General features: G+C 42.0%; 1 protein-coding gene across 4 annotated transcripts in view; it reads left to right on the top strand.

Annotated features, from left to right (window-relative positions):
- VTA1 (vesicle trafficking 1) overlaps positions 1–27,914 on the top strand; it is a 369,178-nt gene that overhangs the window by 211,385 nt on the left and 129,879 nt on the right. For all 4 annotated transcript variants that reach the window (XM_072140989.1, XM_072140987.1, XM_072140988.1 and 1 more), the window contains exon 5: positions 2,936–3,047. In XM_072140989.1, the coding sequence (XP_071997090.1) occupies positions 2,936–3,047 (112 nt within the window). The remainder of the gene's footprint in view (positions 1–2,935; positions 3,048–27,914) is intronic.

Genomic DNA, 27,914 nt, shown 5'->3' with positions numbered 1-27,914 from the left:
CTTTCCATGAGTCCACCATGACAGTTCCCTATTATTCCCTCCCAAAATTTTCTTGGTGATGGTGAGGGGTTTCTAAGGAGAAGCTTTTAATCTCTTGCAACTTCCTGTCCCTACAGAGTAATGGGTGCAACCTCCAGATGTGTCTAACATGGTGGATTCATGGAAACTGAAGTCCAATTCCATTTTTACATGTCTAGACACAAATTTCATAGCATTTAGCTGTGGACTTTTTCTTGACTCTTATAATAGATACAAGGGTGGCTCAATAAGTACCCGTGTTTGACGACAGAGGGCGTTCCTGAGGGAAGTTGGTGTTCTCATCGTGTGCTGCTATTTATTAAATGAGGGCAAAACAAATTGCAGACTGATTGATTGGTTAGTTTGGATTTGGCAGCCATTTGAGTGTTTCAGGGTTTTCGCTAAAATGGAAAAACAGCCGTGCTGTTCGGTAATTCTCTTTTTGTTTTTGGATGGGAAAAAATGTGAGGAGATAAAAGCAAAGTTAGATGTTGCTTATGGGGACACTTCGTCATCTATGACCACAGATATTGTTTAAATATGGGTGAACATCCGTTTTTGATAAGGAGCGACCCTGACGCCCGGCAGACCTGGTTATCATTTAAAAAGTCCACAACATGATACTCACTGATCGACTAACGAAACTGCACAAAGTAGCAGAGGCCGTAGGTGTGTCGACCGGAATGGCAATGAATATTTTACATGATAAGTTGGGGATGAAAAAATTGTCGGCCCCATGCGTGCCGCGATTGCTCGCAGTGGACAACAAGCGGATGCGGCTGTTTCATAGTTTCATAGTTTATACAGTTGAAAAAAGACACTTGTCCATCAAGTTCAACCGAGGAAGGGTAGGGATTGGATGAGGAAGGGATTTAGGGGAAACAATCCTATATAGCATAACAATCAATGTTATATAGGTGTAAAAAGGCATCTAGACCCTTCTTGAAGCTGTCCCTGCTGTGACCAGCGCCTGAGGCAGGCTATTCCACAGATTGACAGTTCTCATAGTAAAAAAGCCCTGTCGCCTCCGGTGATTAAACCTTGATTTCTCCAAACGGAGACAGTGCCCTCTCGTCTTTTGATTTGATTTAATCTGGAACAACTTACCACCATATTTTTTGTATGGACCATTCATATATTTATATAAATTAATCATGTCCCCTCGTAGTCGTCTCTTTTCTAGACTAAATAAATCTAGTTGTTTTAATCTCTCCTCATAACTAAGACCCTCCATACCCCTTATCAGTTTTGTGGCTAACTTCGAAGGATTGTTTGGAGCAATTTAAGCAAGATCCAAAGAAGTTATTATGTCTAATTTGTCTCACTATGAAAACTGGATTCATCATTACACACCAGAAACTAACCAACAATCAAAACAATGGAATTCTCCCTGTGAATCTGTTCCAAAGAAGGCAGAGACTTTCCCATTGGCCAGAAAGGTCAAGGCGATGATATTTTGGGATGCGAACGGCGTTATCCTCATGGATTATTTTAGAAAAAGGAAGAACGATCACTGGACAATACTACAGTGAGTTATTGGACTGCTTCAACAAAAAATTGAAGGAGACACGGACGCATTTGGCGAAAAAGAAGGTGCTGTTTTACCACGATAAGGCACCAGCACATTCATCTGGAGTTGTCGCCGCCAAACTGCATAGATTGCGTTATGAATTACTGCCACACACCCCCTATTTACCCTATCTGGCTCCCTGCAACTTTTTCTTGTTCCCCAACATGAAGTAATGGCTTGCGGGAAAAAATTTAGCTCAAACGAGGAAGTCATCGCCCAGAGTCATCGCACTGAGTTCGACAAATCCTATTTTTTGGAGGGGATAAAAAAATGCCAGGAACATTGGGAGAACTGTATCTTTCTAAAAGGGGACTATGTTGAAAAATATATATATTTATATAAACACTAATTGAACCGCCCTCGTAATTGTGCTTGGATTTACACTATTCTTTTGTTTGCATGTATGATTAAAGTATTTTCTCTGCTGGAAGATGAACCTTCATCCCAGTCTCAAGTCATTTGTAGCCTTTGACTCTGATATTCCCTATGGATTGCCCTGTGTTCAACTCCTTCCATCTTTCTATTTCATTAGCTTTACAATGCGTCCCCAGAGCATGATGCTGCCAGCAGCATGTCACTCTTACTCTCATGTCAGTGGTTGGAGGGGCGTGTCAAGGACATCTCTATGACCCATCAACCACTGAAGTGTGAGTGGTTATTGTGATGGAGGCATGCAAATAGTAATGTCTACATGGCCCTCTTGTTCCGCCTGAAGTCAGCATGGCAATGGACGTCATTGGAAATCTGGATTCCTTCTACTGTGACCCGTGGCAGCAGCACATAAACTTCATCAGGGTAAGTATAATTTCAGTGACCTTATAAGGGCCTTCTCCTTTCCTTGTTTTTGTATTCTTGTCTAAGTGAGTTAGTGAGTTTTTAGATCTCCTTGTTGCCTAGAAATCTGGAGTATTAAACAATGCATGCGCAGTGACAGCAAGGCTGTCAGAATTACATGGCTCACCGCACAAGCTCGAGGCTTGCTTGCCAGTGAGCCCATGTCATGGGTGAGAGAGGGAATAGAGGATAAGGTAGGTGTTTGGGGTGAATAATAATGAGCGGGGGGGGGGGGGGGGAGACACGAGCGTATCAAGGATTCAAATGAACAAGTGCCTGTTGTAATATGAAAGGCACGGTCCCTGGGACTATGATGCACCAGCTGGGAACCAGGAACCAGGTAATAAAAATATTGCTAATGAAAAAGAGTGCTCTGGTGACAGGTTCCCTTAAAGCTTACAGTCAATAACCTCCATGAAGCACCTTGTTACCAACAGATATTCTGTCGTTCTGAATACATTTCTAAAGCTCTTTTTCTAACGCAGATTTTTTTTTAAATTTACCATTAAATAGAACATTCAGCACAGAAAATATGCCAGATGGAAGGCCACGTACATTCATAATTGCTTAAAGAATGGGGAGACTCCTGAGTCTGGACCTGTTGGTTTTGAAGGAGAAGACTACAGTAAGTCATAAAAAGTATTAATCACCAACTATATTTAAACCTTTGCAGAGCCTTCATTTTGTAGGCTTTTGCATTTCTATTTAACCTCTCCACTTGTGTACTGTAAAGCTAGAAAAATAATTACAAATGTGGTAGCATTGGCAAAAAAAAGCCCCAATAAGATAATTTTCTTATTGTTTTTTTACACCTTTTACTGTGATGTTCAGTTGAAATTACGCATTTATATTTTGAGATATTTATTTTCAGAACGAACATGACGATATTACATTTATATAGTTTACATTTCAATACCTATATTTATATGGAGGTGGATAATATGTCATTTTTGCTAAATGAGCTGATGTTTTCAATTATACTATTTTTAGATCTGTATAACCTAATGATCAGTTTTTAAAAAAAAATTGGAGGGTTTTGTTTCTGTAGTGGGATAATTCTTTTTATATTTTGATAGATCTGAAATCTGTATTGACCATTTGATCACTTTTTTCAATTTTGTATCCAAAATTTGGAGTTTTGTTTTGTTATGGGATAATTGTTATATTTTGACAGATAGGGCATTTTGCAATAGAGGGATACATAAAGGGAACTTGTCATCACATTGCCCTTTTAATGGGGACAGTGTACAATAAGGAGTAAACAGTGCATAGCAAGCATATTGTTAAGTATTCCATACATTACTTTTTTACAGGAATATTGTATGTTAAACTTTAACTGGCTCCCTGCCAGGTTGCAAGTCCTGTGGATTCCCTCCTTTCAAAAGGGTAATGGCCGTCTTTTTGAATCCACCAATGGCCCATCATAGACACTCATTATTATTGCTCCCAAACACTTTCCCACATCCTTTTTCTATTACCCCTCCCGCTTGTGACGTAAACTCAAAGCACAGGTTTACGCAGTGAGCCCTGTATCCTGAAGTGCGCAGTGAACTGCGAGGTGTGTCACCCTTTTACACTGCTCTCTGAACGTGTATCCCTTTGCTAGGCTACCTTATTAGGCATACCTCCGCACTGCCTGGTAAGACAATTTAGCAAAGGGACGCATGTACAGTGAGGGAGGCAGATGGGAATTTTACATGTACAGTGAATCTGACATCACTATGCAACTCATACCAATAATTTCATTTTCTAATATATAAAACTGAGTGTATGTATGTATTAATTTGTGTCTGTGTATGCATGTGCACTAAAGGAATCTGCACCGTCACATTTTAAATCACCAAATTTTGCAAAGTCGCTCCTTGTGACAGACTAGGTTTTGAGTCAAATTTTGCACACTGTGCTTTCCAAAATACACTTACTTTCCACCATCTACAGGAGTCATTGTCGTCTGTGATGGTTAGCCATCAATCACAGCTAAGTTTCTATTTTGCCAAAGGTCATTGCTATAAGCTCTGACCTTTGATTGGTTCCTATAGCCAATAAGTACGAGACTGCTTATGTGCGAGGTAAGTTCTGAATATATGAGGTAAAATGAGGTACCGTATATACTCGAATATAAACCGACCCGAATATAAGCCCGTGCCCCTATTTTTACCACCAAAAACTGGGAAAACCTATTGACTCGAGTATAAGTGGAGGGTGGGAAATGCATTGATCACTTCCTCCCAGTATATAGCCAGCCTGCCCCCTGTGGTACATAGCCTGCCCCCTGTGGTACATAGCCTGCCCCCTGTGATACATAGCCTGCCCCCTGTGGCTTGTTAGGCAGGCGGCCCCCTGTGGCTTGTTAGGCAGACGGCCCCCTGTGGCTTGTTAGGCAGGCGGCCCCCTGTGGCTTGTTAGGCAGGCGGCCCCCTGTGGCTTGTTAGGCAGGCGGCCCCCTGTTTTCCCAGGACATAAAAAAATAAACATACATAGACGTCTGCATCATAGTGTGCCATGGCCGGCAGAGCACATGGACGCGTCTCTGCCGGCTGTTACAGCGGAGAGAAGAGGAGATGCAGGGACCTGAGTATTGGGGAGCCGCGCCGAAAGATGAATATGTACGTTTATTTTTTAGAGACATGTGTATAAGCTGAGTTGGGGCTTATACACAAGTATATACTGTAGTATGATGGACAGATAGACATACCTATATATATGCAAACAGATATGGATGGATACACAGATTATTTTTTTGTTAGATCTCTCTATTCATTATTCACAGTTTTGATATACTTCCGTAGACAGACAGACGGACATTCAGATAGATGAGCCAGACCTTTAAGGAGTAAGCAGCACTTAACATGAGTTCCAGGGATTCCACCAGTTTATACTTTGTACTGAGCTTACTGAAAGACAACACGTGGAAAGTCTAGACTCCATGGAATACGGAAGCAAAAAGATATAAAGGTTGCCATGAAAAAGATTCAAAGAGCAAAACAAGAAGTGAAATACCTCAGCCCAAACAAAGCAGTTGCAAAGTGTGACCAGCACCCAGAAGAGACCTGAAGAAACCTCAGCATCTAAAGGCAAGAAGATCCTGCACCAACAATAGACCATCTAAAACATCTAAAAACCAACTACCAAGCCAAACCCATAGAACATAGATCTCCAAAAATGAGGAGGGTATCAACAAGGGCTGGCAGAGTACTGGAACAAGATAATGTGGACATCATCCAACTCGCCATCAACGTGTGCAATAGCAGCCCCATCATGGTACATGGGAGTAAGGAACATCCGTAGGAATTTGAAGACCCCTTTCCCCATATTAAGATAATGTCCCTACCTATGAGACAGACAAAACTCTTGCAACCAGTGATGTCTTCACCCCTACACAGACGGTCACCAGAGAACCTCTTGCTTTTTCACACCTCTCGTTTAAGACTGTCTTTCTCAATTAGAAAGGGACTTTATTCAATTCAAGGAGAATCTTTAAAGTTCTGGAGAGTAAAACACAAATCACCAGAGAGTTAATAAACTGAAATGTGAACATAGCCCAGCTCTGCTGGAAATGCAGAACACATTACAAGAGCTCCAGCATGAACATGTTTGACTCCTGAAGGAGATAGGAGAATTTAAAAAAATCTAAAATTACAAATGGAGTCTCCAAACCAGAAAGAGGAAACAAAAACAATAACCAGGATTGGGAGGGATCAGATCCCCCCCAACAAATCACCTGATGATAACAAACACCCCAGAGACCATTGGATCAGAACCCCTAATCACACCAAGCTGACCTGCAGCAACACTATTCAGAATCAAAAGGTCAACCAACACCACAGGTGACCCGAACAGTGAGCAGTTTACTGATAACTCACAAAGCTCTGATATAGTGGTGATAATAGACTCCAATGAAAAGTGTCTTAACAAAGGACTACACTTCCCAGATAAAAGGGTCAATAAAATCCAAGGTTCAGCAATCAAACAGGTAACAGCTAGCATGGACAAACCATATTGTCTTGGCTGCTCCTGCGACCCATGTTTCATGTGCCTCCATGTGCCCCCTCTTGCTGGCAGCCCCACCTACCTAGCCGCGCTCCAGCGACTTGCTTCAACGCGCACGTCCCGGCTGCTAATTGGCGCTGGCCACCTGACAACCTATAAATGATAAACCTATTCCTGAGACCCCTGCTGGATCTTTGTGCTTCTATGCCTAAGAGAAAGCTTTGTTGCATGCCCTTTCCCGTTGTGACCTTGATTCCGTTCCGGTCTCCGATCCTGTGCTGCCTGTCCTGACCTACTGCTACTTCCCCGACTCTGATCCTGTGCTGCCTGTCTCAACCTCCTGCTTATCCACGACCACGGGTTTGCCTTACGAATATGTACTACGCCTCAAAACACGCCTGTAGAATGTCCTGGTGGTACCATGCCTAAAAAAGTCCAAACTGCTTTGCGACAGGCTTTGATGAAAACCGGGTAACACTTAGTCTCGGTCCCAGGTGTCGGTTTACGTCTTTGTCCATGGTGGTACAGAGGATCCACTACCATTGATCCTGACACATATTTCACTTTTCCAAAATGCATCATTCTCCACGCTACAACCAACAACCTCCAGGACCAGCATTCACAGTTAGCAGAAAACCTGGCCCTTCTAGATCAGAAAGCAAAAGTTACCTGGCAAAATACTTCTATTGTCCCTGACCACATCACCGAAGAGATCAACACCCAGCCAAAATCAGCACCATCTCACAGAACACTCCTACATGAATCATCACTACCTGTATGACAACACACCTTAACAAACAAGGAGTCAACATTCTGGCCAAAGAACTGAAAGACCTGTGATGGACAGACATCACTATGTCCCCTGGATTCTCTCCTTTCAAAATGGTAAAGGGTTTCACTGCTCACTGCGCATGTGTCCCTTTGCCTACGATGCAGTTTGCATAGCGATGCATTCACAGTGAGGGAGGCAGATGGGAATTTTACATGTACAATGAATCTGACATCTCTATGCAACTTAGTCAGCATTCTGGCCAAAGACCTGGTGATGGACAAACATTCAATTTGGTCATTAGCATAGCAAAAGCCTCCAGCAGGAAGAAGCCATCATGAACCACGTGTGAGATTCTCTGTACACACTGGTGTCTATCCTAAGCTGGCCACAGGGATATTTAGCCTGACCTTACTGGACGACCAGCACTTAATATAAGGAACTATCTTAATTATAAGATAGTACTTATTATGATATAGTAGACTTTATATGTGTACCTATAGATATTCCAGGTTTTCTGTGTCTTACCATACAGGCGGTCCCCTACTTAAGAACACTCGACTTACATACGACCCCTAGTTACAAACGGACCACTGGATATTAATAATTTATTGTACTTTAGTCCTAGGCTACAATAATCAGCTGTAACAGTTATCACAGGTGTCTGTAATGAAGCTTTAGTGTTAATCCTGATTCTTATGACAATCCAACATTTTTAAAATCCAATTGTCACAGAGACCAAAAAAGTTCTGGCTGGGATTACGATGATAAAATATACAGTTCCGACTTACATACAAACTCAACTTAAGAACAAACCTACAGACCCTATCTTGTATGTAACCCGGGGACTGCCTGTATATACATAACTAAGTGTCTGCAGTAAATGTATTTATATTAGTGCAACTACATGTACAACCTGTAGCCATATCCCATTCACAAGTGGATCTCTACCTTCATGTGTATTGGTGGAGTAGCTATATAGATGCTATTGTGCATGAGTCTCTGTATGTACATGTGTATGGTCAGGCACTGGATGTGACTCCTGCTTCAGGATATATCCAGGAGCTGCTGTAGTATTGGAATATATTGTATATACATTACTGGGGATCCAGGAGGGGGGCAGGAAAGGCCTCCTTGTGTAGTTGTATTCTCTATGTGTTTTTTATTGTATTTTATGTATTCACTTTGTCACATAAATGCATGGTCTGATAAGAACCCCAGGGCTGCCTTAAGTAGTAGTAGTGCTGAAGTCAGCCTATGCAGAATTCATAGGCATATTAAGTAATTACAACGAGCAAGTGATCAAAAGATCACTTGTTTATGTCCAACCCTGGGACAAAATGAAACAGTGAAAAAAAGTCCCCATGCAATAATCAAGTAAAACACAAAAAGCTAAAATCACCCATATAGTAGTGGTTATCACAACGTCTGTAACAACCCGTACAACAAAATAAATACAAAAAAACACGTACAAATTTACCCCAAATTGATACCGGGAAAAATAAGCTTTAAAACAGCTCTGTAAATAAAAAAAAATATATAAATGCTATGCCCGTTGTTACATGGCAATGCAAAAACAAGCAGATTTGTCACACAATGAGTTCTATATTCGGCAAAACAAGTTAACCATAAAAAGGATATATACATGGGGTATTGCCATAATCGCGATTAACCATAGAATAAAGATAACGCATTTTTATGGCACGATGAACGTCCGGGAAAAAATTGCTAAAAAACATAAGCGAGAATTGATGATTTTACTAACCACCACCAAGAAAGAGTTAATAAAATCTGATTATTCGCTATTAAACCCCTTGGAACTTAAGTACCTGAAAAGTGGATCTCATCCACAAAAAAAATTATGTTCAATATGTCCAAATTACAAAACAATAAACATTTTATAGCCTGTAAAAATGTGGTGATGCAGATTTGCACTGAATGGCACTTTTTCCCTTCTATGCCCGGCCTCGTGTCCATACAGCAGTTTACCAACAAAAAATTGGGTATCAAACTTTGTGGTGGTTTTCGTCATTTAATACTTTGTTTACTTAGTTTAATTTTTGGCCAAAATTTACACATTGTCTAACAAATATTACAGCTTGTAAGATGCACCTCAATTTAGTTTCCCCCCCTGTGAAACACCCAAAGGGTTAACATTAAAAAAATTGATTTTTCACACATTGAAGGGTGCAGTTTCTAAAATGGCATAATTTTTTGGGGTTTCCTCTATTTAGGCCTCTCAAAGTCACTTAAAACAGAGCAGGTGCCTCTAAATAAGGGTTTTTATGATTTTTATAAAAATGAGAAAAATTGCACCCACAATTCTGAACCTCCTAACAACTTAAAAAAGAGAGGGGATGCATAAAAAGCCACACCGATATAAAGCACACATTTGGGAAATGTTAGTTATAAAGTTACTTGGGTGCTATGACTATCTGCCTGAAAAGCAGAAAATGTTGAACTTTTCAAATGAATAATTTTTCCAAATTTTTTTTCAAATTTTTTTTTAACTAAACATATAACCTCCTATCAATAAGAAAGAGAGAATGACTGGCACCACCTGAAACACAGATGTAGGATCACAGTCCACGTCCGACAGGTACAGCCACACGTCGGGACCGGCAAAGGGAATCCTGCTGCGGGGTGCACATCCAGGCTTCACAGAAGGCACAATATCAGTATCCACAAGAGGTAAGAAGAAATGGCACTCACCGATCTCAAGCAGTGAAAGCTTTATTGAGGAAGAAGTCAGGGCAGGGGTGATGCACGCCACGACAGGCGACGGGCCGTTTCGGGCTAGGAAGCGCTTTCTCAAGCCTCGGACATAGCGAGATCTCGGGACACAGGTAATATACCCGCCCCGAGCACGCGTAGTCCTGGTAACGAGACACAAACAGGGGGAAGTGCACAGTATCATGGGTGCGAATACAAGTAAAAAACAAATACGTGAGAATACAAAATAGCAAAGCATGATACATTGTTAAAAACAACGCCGCACACACAGCGGCTTAAATTGTACAACAAATGCTCAGAAATATTAAACTTTAATAGGCTAACCACTCGTGGAATGATGGAAAAAGGCATGGGAAGGGAGAGGAGGTAGAATGGAGGAGAGCAAGGCACAGTAGACAGAAGGAAGCAGGAGAACATAGTCCAATAAATACAGAGCATAACTAGGACTATATAGGAGATGAGATGCATCAAAAGTGCATTATGGGTGTATATAGTACTGGTGAGGTACATAATTTATAGGAAGACACTCAGGTCATTCCTATCATTCAGACCCATTGGTCCCAGTGCATTGTATTTTATAATGAGTCTGGCTTCTAAGCGGAGTAGAGCTTTAGGACGATCGCCCCCTTGGGGGTCGATGTCGACTTTCTCCAGACCTGCAAATTTTAGTGTCTCTAAGTTCCCCCCATGACTGTCTTTAATATGACTAATGAGCCGGGGGCATCCTTTACCTGTCTGAATGGAGTGGCAGTGTTCGCGGAATCTGATAAACAGATTACGAATGTTCTTACCAATATAGAAAAAACCGCAAGAGCACAATACTACGTAAACTACAAAGGTAGAACGGCAGTTGATAAAGGAGTCAACTGTATGCCACTTATCTCCCAACCTCACCATTTTAGTTTGTAGGTTATATCGGCAAAAATTACAGGACCCGCATGTGAAATTACCACTAGGAATGCAATTTTTTAACCAATTGGGGTTAGACGTGGAGAAATAACTTGAAACCAGATGGTTTCTAATGGACGGGCTGCGTCTAAACGTAACTAAGGGTTTTTTAGATGTAACCTCAGTTAATTGGTCATCTCTTTCTAAGATCTTCCAATTTTTGTTGATAGCTGTGCGTATCGCCCGTTCATGTGGACTGTAACCAAATGAAAAGGCCATGCGTCCCTTACCCTTATTCTTGTGTCTTGTGGTTTTAACCGGGGGGTGGGTGGAGGTATCACCATAGGCATTACGTGCCTTAGCCAAGGCTTTATCCAGAATAAAAGTAGGGTACCCTCGCTCGATCAGTCGTTGTTTTAACTCAAGGGCTTATGTTTCAAAGCGATCAGGATCACTATTAAGCCTCTTTAACCGAAGAAACTGGCTATACGGTAACCCTTCCTTGGTATGGTGTGGGTGATGGCTATCATAATTTAGCATAGCATTAGTGGCAGTGGGCTTTCTAAAGGCAGTAGTGATGAGGCGGTCCTCACTCACTATTACCTGAACGTCAAGAAATTCTAAGGTCTTGCCCCCGAACGCTGCGGTAAACCGCATATTCATTGCGTTCTGTTCATTTAAAAAGGAGACAAAATTGAGGAATTCATTCTCATTACCTGCCCATACCATAAAAATGTCATCCACGTACCGTAAAAAGCTGACAATATGTTTGACGAACGGGTTCAAAGTGGAAAAAATGTACTCATTTTCGAACACGGCTAAAAAAATATTGGCAAATGTGCAGGCGACAGGAGTGCCCATTGCCGTGCCAGTATTTTGAATGAACCACTTACCGTCAAACATAAAGGCATTGTGTTTTAATATGAAGTTGAGCCCCTCACAGACAAATTGAATATAGCTCTCATTCTTTTGGGCATTAATAAGGACAGATCGAACGCTCTCAACACCCAGGTCTTGGGGGATCCGGGTGTAGAGGCTTTCGACGTCAACAGAAACAAGATTATAGTTCTCTTGCCAACAGATAGATTTGAGCGCCGTGAGGAAGGCGTTTGTGTCCTTGAGATAGGAAGGAATGTCAGTGAGTATGGGGCGTAATAACCAATCAATATATTTAGACAACGGTTCCGTGAGAGATCCGATCCCTGCCACTATCGGGCGGCCGGGGGGGATCTACCAAAGTTTTGTGAACTTTGGGAAGGAAGTACCATACCGGATGTCTGGGATGGGAGGGAAGTAATTTGGCAGCTGTTTTTTCTCAGAGAATTTTGTTCTCTACACTCCACCTCAGAAGGGTACGTAATCTATCCAAAAATTTACAGGTAGGGTTGTGGTCTAATCTAGTGTAGGTATCAGTGTCACCTAATTGCCTCATAGCTTCTGAGATATAGTATTCACGGGTCATGAGTACCACGTTGCCTCCCTTGTCCGCAGGCTTCACCACGACATTATTGAGGGAGCTGAGCCAAGTGAGGGCCTTTTTTTATCCACTCGAGAGATTGGGAGGAATGGTAGGATAGATGAGGGCTTTTACATCATCAAGAACTTTATGAAAAAAGATGTCGATCGGAGAGCCTGCAGACAAGGGGGGACAAAAGTTGGAGGGGATACCACCCCTAAAATTCTCTACTTCAATGACCTCATTTGAGGAAAACGGTGGACCAGAGAGGTCTAGAAGTACGGATACATTCTGGATATCAAGAGGATCTCGTAGGGAAGGAGGAAGAAAGCCTAATGGGCCTATAGTGCATGGGGTTTCACAGACATGGGGTTTCATCTCCTATATAGTCCTAGTTATGCTCTGTATTTATTGGACTATATTCTCCTGCTTCCTTCTGTCTACTGTGCCTTGCTCTCCTCCATTCTACCTCCTCTCCCTTCCCATGCCTTTTTCCATCATTCCACGAGTGGTTAGCCTATTAAAGTTTAATATTTCTGAGCATTTGTTGTACAATTTAAGCCTCTGTGTGTGCGGCGTTGTTTTTAACAATGTATCATGCTTTGCTATTTTGTATTCTCACGTATTTGTTTTTTACTTGTATTCGCACCCATGATACTGTGCACTTCCCTGTGTGTGTCTCGTTGCCAGGACTACGCGTGCTCGGGGCGGGTATATTACCTGTGTCCCGAGATCTCGCGATGTCTGAGGCTTGAGAAAGCGCTTCCTAGTGCGAAACGGCCCGTCGCCTGTCGTGGCGTGCATCACCCCTGCCCTGACTTCTTCCTCAATAAAGCTTTCACTGCTTGAGATCGGTGAGTGCCATTTCTTCTTACCTCTTGTGGATACTGATATATAACCTCCTATAATGACACATGGCAAATTTTAAAAATCAGGCCTGGTCCTAAGGCCCTCAAATGGATTAGACCTGAAGGGGTTAATCTGCAAGCATTTTCCGTAGGTAAGCAAAGGATCAAAATAAGCATACCAAGAAGAAGCCGTGAAGGGCCCATATTCAAATACACCAAACTTAAAGGGGTATTCTCGTCTGGGCACTCGCATTCCGTTTCACTAATCTTCCATGTCTAAACATTTCTTCAATTAGATGTTATTAAAAAAAATGTTCCTGTGTGAAGATAATTTCTCATAAATGTAGTCATGTTGTCCCTTAGAAACCAGATAGCTTCCTAGGATACGACCACGTCACACTCTATCAGTGGTGGCCAGACTTGCGCTGTTGAGCCCTGCCTGGCCTCCTGGATTCAACGATCATTACCACAGGACGGCTGTGGGATATGCAGTAACTCCCGGACATTTCATATACAAAACCTTTTTGTTTATTTCTGCAATCCCTCCAGCAGACGTGGCCGTATCCGAGGAAGCCATCTCGTTTCTAAGGGACAACGTGACTACATTTATGAGAAATTATCTTCACACAGGAACATTATTTTTAATAACATCTAATTGAAGAAATGTTTATATATGGAAGATTTATCAAACTGAATGTGAATGCCAAGACGAGAATACCCCTTTAATGCTCCATTTCTTACCATAAAAATACTATTTCCCATATGCTGTTTAAAACCACACTTAAGCCAATGTTTTCATAGTTACAAAGGTGTTCTCTGTGAAATAGAATGTGTCTGTACCGTGTCCAAGCAAAAGAGTCCCTCAAACGATGTATGAGACTTTGCATGTCGGGACCTGCACTAAGTACAAAGGATTGCAACTGAGAATATTCAAACCTTAAGGTGACAGCATTTTTTCCCCTCTGACAGAGGTCCCGAAAGAAGGTAGAGGTGCTCCCTGTGTTAGGGGAGGATTTATGATATCCTCTTTAAGTGTGCTACTGTCCTGGGCAAATCAGCACTGCGCAAGTTTATTTGGTTTCTCATGTCTATATAGGAAATCACGAAAGAAACAGAAAAGGAGGAGCATACAAACCATAACATATCAGGCTTCTCAGATGGTGTAGTCTCTTGATTGGAGAGTTTTCCTGCTGTCTCATGCTCAAGTCACCTTTAGGGCATTCGTGAAATTCCTTAGCCTTGAAGTTTTATGTGGGGTTCAAGATACTGGCGCCATTTTAAAATGTATTCTCTGTTACAGTACTTTTAGGGAAATAAGACAAGTAGAAATGACAGGATTTGATTTATCAGCTAGGTTTACCTTAACAGTCCCCCCAAAATTTCGGAATTTCTCCCAGCTACCCTTAGTTTAGAAGGACCTATAGATCTGCCCATATGTGCATCGCTCTCCTCTTCACCAGTTGAATGACAGCATACCCCTGTTGGGTGTGCTCTCATTTAGTGGACTTCCACATATGGGAATCAAATCTCTACTTTTCCCTATTCTAGGGGGAGACTGTTTGATGTGTTTCAGGGGTGGTTGATTTGAGAGGGATATCTTCATAATGCAAATGTAGGTAACTTGAGTAAGGGGTCTTTGGCTTGTCTAACTCCTGATAACCCTGATACTTGGTGGACTCTATGTGGGGGACCACACAACACGCAATAAGTGACAAGAGCAAAATCACAATCCCCAATAACACCCCCACTTAAGTCAAGAAACCCTTCCAATCCCCCAACCACGAAGTGAAGGATAAAGTGTCTATTCCTGAGTTTCTCTTGAGTTCCCTGGACAGTCCTTCAATCCTTTCAAGGGCATGGGTAATGGATCCATAGGGGGCGCTGTCATCTGGGATGCAACAAGCCGCTCCCACCATCTTACAGACTCCTCCCTTCTCAGCAAGGATCATGTCCAAAGCCATGCGGTTCTGGAAAGCATTTTGGATATAATTCACAAATCTCTGTTGATTACAATAAAAACAGCTAATCCAATCAACATTTTGCTTATAGCTATCTGTGGACCTTGAACTCATCTGGGACCCCCTTTGGTACTCCTACTGTATCTATATAAACGTTGTCATCTAGGTGCTTCTCTCTTTGATCTCCAGAATCCTTTGGGATTCGCTGCATTTTCTATATGTGTCCGATCAATCTTATCCTTGAGGATCACAAGGAAGAAATGCACAATTTTTTTCACAGCACACTCGCCTTCCAGCCTCTAGGCAGACTTGACCTGACTCTTCTATCCCCACAAATCCTGTACACATCAGACACTGCTAATACAGGGTTACCAGTGCTGTAAATGTTAAAAAGGTCATTGTCCTGTTGCACCGACCGTATTTAAAGTCTCCTACCCCGGGGGCATTCTGGTCAGCCCTATAGATTATAGTGATAGTCATGGTTGGGGTGTCCCTGAGCATAGTCAGTCAGAAGAGACCAACTAGCAAGAAGAATAAGTAAGTTTGCAATAGAAAGCATGAAAGCATGGAAGCATGCTGGCTTCCCTCTAGCTCCACAGATGTTAAGTATTATTAAATGAGTCTATTGTTCCATGTATTAAATGTAATTTGATGCAGATAACTATACTTTACGGTGTCAAAGTGATTATTCTCAAAATACGTCACTCGGGTGACACCAGAAGGGTAAAACTTATAAAAAGTCTAATTTATTGCCGTCATCCAGGTTGCAGAATACATGATACAAGATACTTGTATAGGTTATCAGTCCCGTGTCCATGTCAGTCAGTCTTTCCTTGAGAATATGTTCCTTGGTGGCCGGGAGGTTTCTATCTTTTCCCGTAGCTCTTCATATATGTTCATTCACCTGTTGTGTGTGTTTCATACGTCTGCGAGAGACGTCCGACGCGTGATAGCATAAGAGTTCTAGCAGTGAGAGACGTCCAGCTGTCATAGCCTTGTCGTTCTAGTCTCCTCGTACCATCCTCGTCATACCAGTCGCCATGGCATTGTCTGTCTGTTATATATAGTAAAAGTAGAGGTGTGTCTTGTAGTGTTCTGTGTCCCTATATATGGTATTTCTATATATTTAGGCTTGATGCAATGTACAGTAGCTCATCCCTAATGCTGATATAGATTGTGTATGTCAGCAGGGTGCTATTACTTAACTCTTCATGGTCTAAAACTGAGGAATTTGTGATATATAATATTTAACAACTGACATGGCGCTGGTCATCAGGACTTGGAAAGGACTGTCGTAGCGAAGCTCCATACTCTCTCTCTGGTGGGTCTCTTTACCACTGCCTGAATATAAAGAACGCTTAAAAACAATTTTTATTAATACCATTAAAAAATGGGCCTAATTCCACCCGATATATTTAAATCAAAGTTTCAGGCTCCCGTGCATGTCTTCCAGAACAACTGTAATATTGTAACAAAAGTGTTCTGCTTGGTATCTGGGTTGCACGAGACTAAATTAGATAGGGTCAGTGCGTGATTTTGACATTGGTCAATTCATTCATCAGAGCATCATATCATGCATACATAACCCTAGCCAGATATATTGATTGAGCAGTATTCAAACTGTCACAATTCATATGCGCCTAATCCCTGCCTGACGCGTTTCTACATGAACCACAATTCGGTTCAAGTGTCATCAGAGGCTATTTAGATATTAAGTCTTTAGGCAACATGGACTTTCTATTTGTTCAAACGTCCATGTCTGAACGTGTCGGCACTGTGGCGGCCGTAAGCGCCGCGCGCGGACTGCCGGATCTTATACAGGTAACGCCCCTCCCCATTAGGGCGGTGCTGCTCGGCTCACCACCAATCAAATGAACGTCACCAAGGATGACGTGTGCTGGAGGCTCGTCGCGTTGCAACCAATGGAAGGACCGTCACCTAATCGGAGTAAGTTATTGAGCAGTATTCAAACTGTCACAATTCATATGCGCCTAATCCCTGCCTGCCGCGTTTCTACATGAACCACAATTCGGTTCAAGTGTCATCAGAGGCTATTTAGATATTAAGGCTTTAGGCAACATGGACTTTCTATTTGTTCAAACGTCCATGTCTGAACGTGTCGGCACTGTGGCGGCCGTAAGCGCCGCGCGCGGACTGCCGGATCTTATACAGGGAAGGCCCCTCCCCATTAGGGCGGTGCTGCCCGGCTCACCACCAATCAAATGAACGTCACCAAGGATGACGTGTGTTGGAGGCTCGTCGCGTTGCAACCAATGGAAGGACCGTCACCTAATCGGAGTAAGTTATTGCCATAGCATAGTGTGTCTCTTTGTCTCTTGAGGGCATCATGGTGGGCATCCCTGAGGATTTTTACAGGGTAGCCCCTATTTTGAAATCTGGATTTGAGGTCCGCTGCCGCTGACAAATATTCAGAAAATTCGGAACAGTTCCTCCTAGCTCGGAGGTATTGCCCCTTGGGGATACCTCGTTTAAGTGGCTCAGGATGCCAGCTATCCCATTGCAAAAGGCTGTTTGTAGCTGTAGATTTTCTGCGGGTATTCAATTTGCCTCGTTCCGTTTTCCAGATCATTAGATCCAAAAAAGATATTTAGTATTTTTGGATCTCAGAGGTCAAAAACAATCCAACAGAGTTCGTGTTCAGGGTATTCACAAATTCATTAAATAATGATGCTGGCCCGTTCCAAAGAATCAGCACATCGTCTATGAAACGGAGCCACAGCAGGATGTGAGATGTAAATCTGGTAAGTTGATCATTAAAAACCAGTTCTTTCTCCCACCAGCCCACCGAATTTTCTGAATATTTGTCAGCGGCAGCGGACCTCAAATCCAGATTTCAAAATAGGGGCTACCCTGTAAAAATCCTCAGGGATGCCCACCATGATGCCCTCAAGAGACAAAGAGACACACTCCTAACACCTCGTGTAAGAGACACACAGACTGGACCAATACACATCATAGGAACATATGATGCAAGGCATCATCAAGTTAAGCAGATCCTGTCAAATTCCTGGAAACTGCTTCAAATGGATCCAGACATAGGAGGACTGGTGGGTGATGGACCCAACATCACCTACCGTAGGGGTCGAAACTTAAGGGACAAATTGGTCCACAGCCACCTGGAACCTTCGACCAACACGACCTGGCTACCCAATCCCCCTAAAGGTACCTTTAAATGTGGCTCAAGCAAGGCATGCAAGTCCATCAAAGAAGAGAAGCATTTCATAAGCAACTCCACTGGACATACATTTAAAAACCAACAGTTTATTAACTGTGAGAGTGTGTGAGAGTGGTGTACCTTCTGACCTGCGACTGTGGTATACAGTACATAGGGAAAACTATCAGGGAATTTCGTGTTAGAGTTCGTGAACACATCAGGGATGTAAAGAATGCCACTGATACCCCAATTTCCAGACACGTCTGGGATAAACAACGGGGCGATCATGCATGTATCAGATTTCAAGGCATTGAGCTTGTGTTACCTCTATGTAGAGGGGGCGATTTTGACAGGATTGTCACACAACGAGAGGCACGATGGATATATGTGATGAACACAGAAAAACCGAATGGCCTAAATGATTCAGTTAATTTCGCATGCTTCATCTAGATATTTATGCAATGATCTTCTATGGCCTCAATTTGTTCATCTGATATATCACAATAACCAATATACTTATTCTATACTTCTATACCTCTATTTATGACGCTATGTACCTATGCTGCTTGGGATGATACACCCATGATTCATACCTAGATCTGCTCTCTGGCATATACCCGGTCAATAGGACCGCAACCAGGTCCCCGTATAAACCTTGCTTGCTATGGCAATAACTTACTCCGATTAGGTGACGGTCCTTCCATTGGTTGCAACGCGACGAGCCTCCAACACACGTCATCCTTGGTGACGTTCATTTAATTGGTGGTGAGCCGGGCAGCACCGCCCTAATGGGGAGGGGCCTTCCCTGTATAAGATCCGGCAGTCCGCGCGGCGCTTACGGCCGCCACAGTGCCGACACATTCAGACATGGACGTTTGAACAAATAGAAAGTCTATGTTGCCTAAAGCCTTAATATCTAAATAGCCTCTGATGACACTTGAACCGAATTGTGGTTCATGTAGAAACGCGTCAGGCAGGGATTAGGCGCATATGAATTGTGACAGTTTGAATACTGCTCAATCAATATATCTGGCTAGGGTTATGTATGCATGATATGATGCTCTGATGAATGAATTGACCAATGTCAAAATCACGCACTGACCCTATCTAATTTAGTCTCGTGCAACCCAGATACCAAGCAGAACACTTTTGTTACAATATTACAGTTGTTCTGGAGGACATGCACGGGAGCCTGAAACTTTGATTTAAATATATCGGGTGGAATTAGGCCCATTTTTTAATGGTATTAATAAAAATTGTTTTTAAGCGTTCTTTATATTCAGGCAGACTTAATTATTTTGAGGACGCAAACTCCATATCAGTCATTTAGATTTTGGGTCTCTTTACCACCAAGGTAGTCTCCAGGCTTCAGGGTATGCATCCTGAGGTCTCTGCCTGGATCTGAAAAGGAATCAGAAATACTTTTGCAGAGCTTTTCAAAGGCCTGGCTCAACTGTGTGGCATATTCCACCTGGTTCCCTGCCATCAGCTATAGCAGTGATGGCGAACCTTTTAGCAGCCGAGTGCCCAAAAAGCAACCCAAAACCCCTTACTTATTGCGCGGTGCCAACCAAAAATTAAAGCAGTAACTTACTGCTCCCTGTTCTTCAACAACTTTCAATCATATTTGCCTCCTGAGGACACCAACACTTTAGAAAGATAGAAAATGTGCATCATTTTAGCTTCGTTCCAGTTTCCCTCTGTGCACAGAGAATTATGGGGCCAGCAGAAGGTTCTCCAAAGATAATTTGGCCCTGTCTATTCATTCTCCCTCTTCCTACAGTCCCAAGTAGTTAAGTATGAAAGTATGACTGAAAGCAGCATCTTTTAAGTTGCTTGGAACACCAAATTCACATGGAAGGAAGAAATCCCGACACTTTCTTTCTTTCTCTCGTGTGATAATTTATTCAGACATCGTATAGAATATGCAAAAAACGTGTTTCAGCTTACATCCAAGCCTTTGTCAACTTCTAAATGCACTGCTTAGACAAACATAATATATACAATTCGAGCAGGTCCCCTTCTGTTGACATCACACCACCGATAAAATCCAGGTGAAGATGTGATACCATCAGGAGGCGAAGCATCCTATGTCAATCACTTCACCAGGCGTTTCTATAGAGCAGTGATGGCGAACCTTTAAGCGGCTGAGTGCCCAAAAAGACACCCCAAACCCCCCTTATTTATCGCGAGGTGCCAACCAAAAATTAAAGCAGTAACCTACTGCTCTCTGTTCTTCAACAATCATATTGGCCTCCTGAGGACAGCACCACAGTAGAAATATAGAAAATTTGCATAATTTTAGATTCTTTCCAGTGCTCCTCTGTAGACCTGTAGGGACCAGCAGAAGGTCCTTCAAAGATAATTCGGCCCTATCTATTCATTCTCCCTCTTCCTACAGTCCCAAGTAGCGAAGTAAGTATCAAAATATGACTGAAAGCAGCATTTTCTAAGTTGCTTGGAACTGCAGGAAGATTCTTTGAGTCCTGTCTGGTGTTCTGGGGCGATGGCCCTGGTGCCCAAAGAAAGGGCTCTGAGTGCCACCTTTGGCACCCGTGCCATAGGTTCGCCACCACTGCTATAGAGGCATGGGAGAGGGCGAGGAAATTAGTGTAAAACAGGAAGAAAGCGAATAAACAAAGTTTCAAATATAATCTAAGTTACATATTGGTTACATTAAAGTCACAATTTAATTTCCTGTGGTTCAAGGGTGTTCAGCATATATATCCAAAACGCTTCTCTGCATAGTAGGAGCTGTTTCACATTACCACCTCGTCTGGGTTGTTCTTTCCTTTCTACCACCATGTATTTCAACTGCGATATTGTGTGACAACAATTCTGCATATGGTTGGGGATAGGTTGAAAGGTATCATGACACCTGATCATGGACTTGTCCTTACCGATACGTTCAGAAATCCACTGAATTGTAAAGATAACCACACGGGCATCTTATCAAATATATGACATAAGTAGAGTCACATGTATAGAAACCCTTCACCCTAAAGCGAGGATGATAGAATGTATCTCCACAGATGATGTTGGAACATTGGGCAAAATTTAGGCACGGGTATGTGCCATTTCTTATAGCGGAAATAAAACCTTGGCGTGAAACCTTCACTGCACTCCCTATATCTGCTTCGACCAATTTATTGCGTGAGTTCAGCGCTTTTTAATTGCAGATCAAGGGGGGGGTTTAAATTCCTCCAAAGTGGGAAAAGATGTATGTAACAGTTTCCAATGTTTTTTAACAATTGTGTCAATTTTGTAATTTAATGGGTGAAATTGATGTAAAAAGACAATTCTTTTCCCTATGTCAACCCTGGCGGTCTGGGGTACCTGTGTCACAGATTGTGCTTGTCTAAGAATCCTCAATGGGTAGTCTCATTGTCTAAATCTATGTTCCATCTCTTTAAACCTCGTCTTTTTTATTTCAGGATCTGACGCGATCCACTTTCTTAGTTGAATATGCGTGGTTTCTTTTAAAATGAAGAATACTATTTCTATCTGTATCTTTACGATATAGCTCAGTTGTCAGTAACCCTTTATCATCCTTCATCATCAATGTGTCAAGAACACTTACTTGTGCTAGATCCGACGTGATGGTAAACTGAAGCTCCCTATATTTGATAAGATGCTTGTGTGGTTATCTCCCCGCAGTTTAAAGCTCAGATACAGGTTACACAGTGCAATACAGATGGAACCCAGCCAGGACCCGGCTCCCGGAACAGATTGCACATTCATTACAATGTGCGATTTGCCATTGTAGTATGGCAGTATATGGTAGGATAAATTGGACAACCTAGGTTTAAAGTATCCAATTGCTTGGCCCATGACTGGTCACAAGCTCTAAAATCCATGCTGTGCTTATGCGCTGTGAAAACACAGAAAAATAGTACACAAAACCAAATTATCAGCACAGAACACATAAGTAATATTGGTTCCAAAATAGTCCCTCTTACTAAAAATACAAGAGTGTGAACTGGTTCATACACATTAAATCACAAGAAAGTTAATAATATAATTTTTGATTTGAAAAGTAATCTAAAAAACCTCATTACAACATTTGTAAATAACCACAAGAAAATACTCGATACTTCCCAAAGGTCCATATAATTCATCACCATAACACTAAACAGTTCATTTGCATAAAGTGCATCAATATGTGTCTTTCTAATGCCATATTAAAGTGCCAATGCAATACATTAGGTATCGCTGCATCCAAAATTTCCAATCTATCAAAATATAATAACAATTTTTCACTGTAGAAAATGCAGAAAGGATCTGGAAGTTCTCTATGTCGCTGGTCTGTCAGAGTACATCCGCTGAGCCAGAAGGATATAGAGAGGGCAGAGGGAGAGACAAGAGGCGCTGACCTCGTGAAATATGTAATGAACTTAATTGCCAATGATGATGAAAAGTTGCTCACCTTGTTAGAGAGAGAGCATATAGAGTCCCATATAGCAGCCAACGATCCTCTGATGGTATGCAATCCCCGGTCCAGAGTACGGGGTTGTAAAGACAGTATAATGGGAATCCCAAGTGGAAGACAGGAGTGGATCAGGAGCTTGGGAAGAAAGGCAAAAAACCTCTAGGAACCGACAAGTTTTAGTTTCAAAAAGTAAGGTTTTTTATTTGTGTCATAAAAAATGAAATTTAAAAACAATATTAAAAATGATCTATACAACGCGTTTCGGCTCAGTACATGAGCCTTCGTCAGGTATGAGCTTGCATGGTGAATGACAGGTATATATACAAAGACTGATGAATGATAATGAGTACACCGGGGTAATCCCGGGAAAGACACGGGCAGTTATGTCTCAAGCTTATGTAACCAATTTAAACAACAGAAAGCAATAGTCAAAATACATAAACAACAGGGGAGCATACACCAATGAGTTTCTAACCAGGTATTGCCATGTATTTAAATGTGGTTCTTATAAAATTGAAGTTTTGGAATCTCACCGGGGAATCAGAACGAGGACCGGAAAAGCCGGAAGTCGATCTGTCACGAGTACACAGTTGTGGTTGACAGTGGGTTGCTAAGTAACACTAGCCGCTTGGTGTGATGTAGGAGTTCTACTGAAGCCTTTAAGGGCCAAATTTCGAACAGAGCTTATACAGCGCAATGTTAGAGACAAGGACGCTCGTGTTTCCAAGTCTATCAGAATCGGGAGAAGAAGAAAAGAAGGTGAGTTGTGAAAATACATGCGAAAGATGAATGAATTAGAAAAGGTAACGTATGTCTGAGAGTTTAGGTGGATTCTAACATGGCATTTAGACCATTTGGGTGTAATGTACCTAATTTAAAAATCCAATAGGATTCACGTCTGTTGAGGGTTTTCACTCTATTATTACATTCTTCAGATATATGCTCAATGGGGGTAAGGGTCAATTTCTCAAAAGTGCAATTATTTTCCAGTGTAAGATGTTTAGACAGGCTTTCCGATCTTGGTCTTATGTCTGTGTCCGTTCATCCTTACCCTTAGGGTTTGGATGGTGCGACCCACATATTGTAGGCCGCATGCACAGTTGATCAGGTATATGACATAAACAGAGGCACAGGTAAGTTCCTGTTTGATTTGAAAAGTTTCCCCCGTGTGAGATGATTTGAAAGATGATGTTCCTGAAGTGATCATGTCACAACAGAGACATTTTTATGGCCACATTTCTTGATACCTTTTTTCTTTACAGTAGGTTTATTTTGAGTGTTGATCGGCTTCAGTTTGCTTGGGGCAAGGATATTTTTTAGGGTTGTGGCTTTTCGGAAGGTGATTTGAGGCCTTTTAGGCATGATGCCTTCTAGATGGGGGTCTTTGAATAGGATTCCCCAGTGTTTAGTGAGGATTCTTCGTATCTCTTTATTGCCCTTATCGAACGTAGTTATGAAATTAAGTGTCAAGGATTTTTTTTAGGGATGTCTCCTCGTTGGTATCTGTTCTTTCCTTCTTCTTTTGTAGAAGTTTGTTTTGCTTTCGCATTAGATTTTTTCTGAAGGCTTCTTCTACAAGTCTTTTCGGGTATTTTTTATCCTGAAATCGTTTTTTTAGGATGAGGGACTGTTCTCCGTAATCCTCCGTTGTAGTGCAATTTTTTCTGATTCGGTGAAATTGGCTGAAAGGAATATTCCTTAGCCATTTTGGGTAGTGTGCACTACTGTATTCCAAAAAACTATTGCTGTCTACGAGTTTGAAGTGCGTTTTTGTTATAATTTTATCATTGTCTGAGAGTAATAGTAGGTCAAGGAATTCTATTTCTTTTTTGTTGAGATTCATTGTAAATTTTATACCCCAATTGTTTTCATTGAGATATCCCACAAACTCTTGGGCATCACATTCATCTCCATCCCATATAAGGAATAAATCGTCTATATATCTTTTGTAATACTTGATGTTCGCAGACCAATTGTGTTGAGAATAAATGAATAGGGACTCGAGCCGCCCCCAGTTATGCAAATTTATTCATGGGGAGGTTCGAGTCCCTATTCATTTGTTCTCAACACAATTGGTCTGCGGACATCAAGTATTACAAAAGATATATAGACAATTTATTCCTTATATGGGATGGAGATGAATGTGATGTCCAAGAGTTTGTGGGATATCTCAATGAAAACAAATACCGTGCACTAGCTCAGGTTGAGCTGGTGCTGGAGCATATCCTCGTTATGTTCTTAATGCGTTGTAAAGCATTTTAACATTTTTATATATTTATATACAAAGCAGCTCCGGCGCACAGTGGTAAGCGCTCGGCGCACCATGCATGCGGCCATGCGTGCCCCTGAATAGGAAGTGGTTGCACACATGGTGCGCCGAGCGCGTACCATTTTGTGCCGGAGCTGCTTTGTATATAAAGATTACTAAAGTGTTTAAATGCTTTACAACGGATTAAGAACATAGCGAGGATATGCTTCGGCAGCAGCTTACCCTGAGCTGGTGCACGGTATTTGCTGCTTAGAAGGCCTATTGCAAAGTTGTAGGTTTCCTTTAAGAGCATTTATTTACTATCCCAGGCAATACCGGGATCTTCAGCTAGTACATGATAAACATGGAAAACACCCCCTTAGTTGTTTTCCTGTGAGAGTCATTTGTTTAGTATTCTTGAAGGATCCCACATTGGTGGACACCAAATGGGCCCTGAGATTTTTAGATCTCTTGTGTGAAAATAAACTCAAAGTTAGAGAGTTCTTCTACCCCTGGATTGCTACTCTTTAATAATGGCCAGTGTTTTCTAATTATTTTAGTGAAATTAAAGTATTTATGGAAATTAATGTTAAGGAATTTAGCCATCCCAATAAGAGAGCTGATGAGGTGTTGGCACTTAGGAGCTGGCCCATGATGGCAATATCAACATTAAAGGGGCTTTAACACAAAAGAAAATTCACATGAATTTATTGTGCCCCAAGAAAGAACTTAACTCTCAGAAGCTTGCAGATCCCTTCATGCTGCCTCAGGCAGGAACTCAATGTATGTGTCAGTGAGTGCTCTGTCCTGGACTGCAGGGGGGCGGGGCTAGAGTGCAGAGGGAGAAACTCCACTCCACAGACGTCACACAGATATCCAAGATGGCTTTCCCAATCCTAAATCAGAAGTTACAGGGTCGTGTCTACGGGCAACTGAAATTCTGTACACAAGGACTGATAGAGACAGGTTGGAATTATATCTGTGAAATGCTATATTTTTGTTAATAACAGTGAATTAGAGAGTGTGTTATTTTGCTATCCTGAGTACATCTAAAAAACTTGTCTTTGTGGGAATACCCCTTTAATCCCGCTGATTAGGTTGGTGTGGTTGTTATGGATACCAGCTTCTATTTCTCTGAAATTAGCATGCAGCTAGATGCCAATGTTTATTTCAAGTTAACCCCTTAATGATTAAAGAGAACCTACCACCACGAATCTACCTATAAAGGTAGATCGGGTGGTAGGTGGATGTAAGGGACGTGAGGAGAGCTCTTTTTAGAGCTAATCCTCGCGTCCCCGCTAACTTTTGGGGAACTTTATTAACCTAATATGTAAATTTAGTTATGCGGCTACTGGGGCGTGGAGTAGCCGGCACGAGGCTACACAGCGTGGCTACTCCGTGCCCCAGTAGCCACATTACTCCTCCTACCCTGCTGTGTCCGGCGCGCAGCTCCTCGTAGCTGCGCGCCCTCGTCCGATATGATGGCGGTCTGCGCATGTCTGCGCAGTCCCAGCTCCGAGGCCGGAGCTACTGCGCATGCGCAGTAGCCGGCTTGTCAGACGAGGGCGCGCAGCTACGAGGAGCTGCGCGCCACACACAACAGGCTAGGAGGAGTAATGTGGATACTGGGGCGTGGAGTAGCCGCGCTGTGTAGCCTCGTGCCGGCTACTCCACGCCCCAGTAGCCGCATAACTAAATTTACATATTCGGTCAATAAAGTTTCCCAAAAGTTAGCGGGGACGTGAGGATTAGCTCTAAAAAGAGCTCTCCTCACGTCCCTTACATCCACCTACCACCCGATCTACCTTTATAGGTAGATTCGTGGTGGTAGGTTCCCTTTAAGTTAACTCCCGCCAGATCAGGTTTTTTATGGTGGCCATTTAGGGTACTTCTTCTGATGCACTGCCTTCCTACGTTAGTGCCTCAGAAGAAGATTGCGGGACATCAGGTCCAGCAGGTGCCGGGGTTAGTCTGTAGCATCACAGACCCATCACTAACACCCGGGATTGGTGTGTAAGTGCACCTTTCGTGGATCAGACTCCCGGTTAAGTTACCAGGGTATTCGATCCTCCCTGCAGCAGCCCCAGGGTCTGGCATCTGCCCTGAGGCTGCTGGCTTATCTTCACGCCGGATTCTGCCTTCTGGCTGGACCCGGCTGTAACTAACTGAGCATGTGTCAGCATGCACAATTACTAAAATTGTACACTGCAATACAAGTGTATTGCAGTGTAAGGGCTTGAACAAGCGATCGGATGAAAACTTGTTCAAGCTCAAGTCTAGAAAAATAAAAAAAATAAAATAAAAATAGTCACCCCACTTACATATAAAATCTAAATAAAGTCTATATAACAAACACAGAAAAGTATACATATTTGGTATCACGGTGTCCGTATTATTCTGTATAATAAATCAAATCCCATATTGAACCCACTTGGTGAACGAATTTAAAAAAAAAAAAAAAAAAACATCCAATGAAAAAACATCCAATTTTTCACCAAAAAATATTTAAAAAGTGATCAAAAAATGTTACACGCCCTAATATAATGCGACTAAATAGAACAGCTCGTTTTTGCAAAAAATAAGCCCTCACCCAATCTGTCAACAGAAAAATACAGAAGTTATGCCTTTGTCGATAGTTCATAGTTGTCGATAGTAAAGAAAAGTTATTTTCTCCAAAATTGAGCAAAGATAACAAAAACTATATCACCATAATCGTAGTGAACTAGAGAATAAAGATAAAATGTTATTTTTACATAACAATGAGCTAGGGAAAAAAGTGCTAAAAATCCTAAATAAAAATTTCTGATTTTGTTTGTGTCTCAGTTGAAATAGTTAAAGGGATATACCCACAAAGACCAGTTTCTTATATAAACTCAGGATAACTAAATAACACATTCTCCAATTCGCTGTTACTAACAAAAATGCAGCATTTCAGATATAAGTCCAACCTGTCTCTATCAGTCCTGCTATATACAATTTCGGTTGCCTCTAGCCACAA

Source organism: Engystomops pustulosus, chromosome 3 (genome assembly GCF_040894005.1).
Source record: "Engystomops pustulosus chromosome 3, aEngPut4.maternal, whole genome shotgun sequence".
Classification (NCBI taxonomy): Eukaryota; Metazoa; Chordata; class Amphibia; order Anura; family Leptodactylidae; genus Engystomops; species Engystomops pustulosus.
The sequence above is the reverse complement of the archived record's forward strand: the minus strand, read 5'-3'. Positions and strand labels throughout refer to the sequence as shown.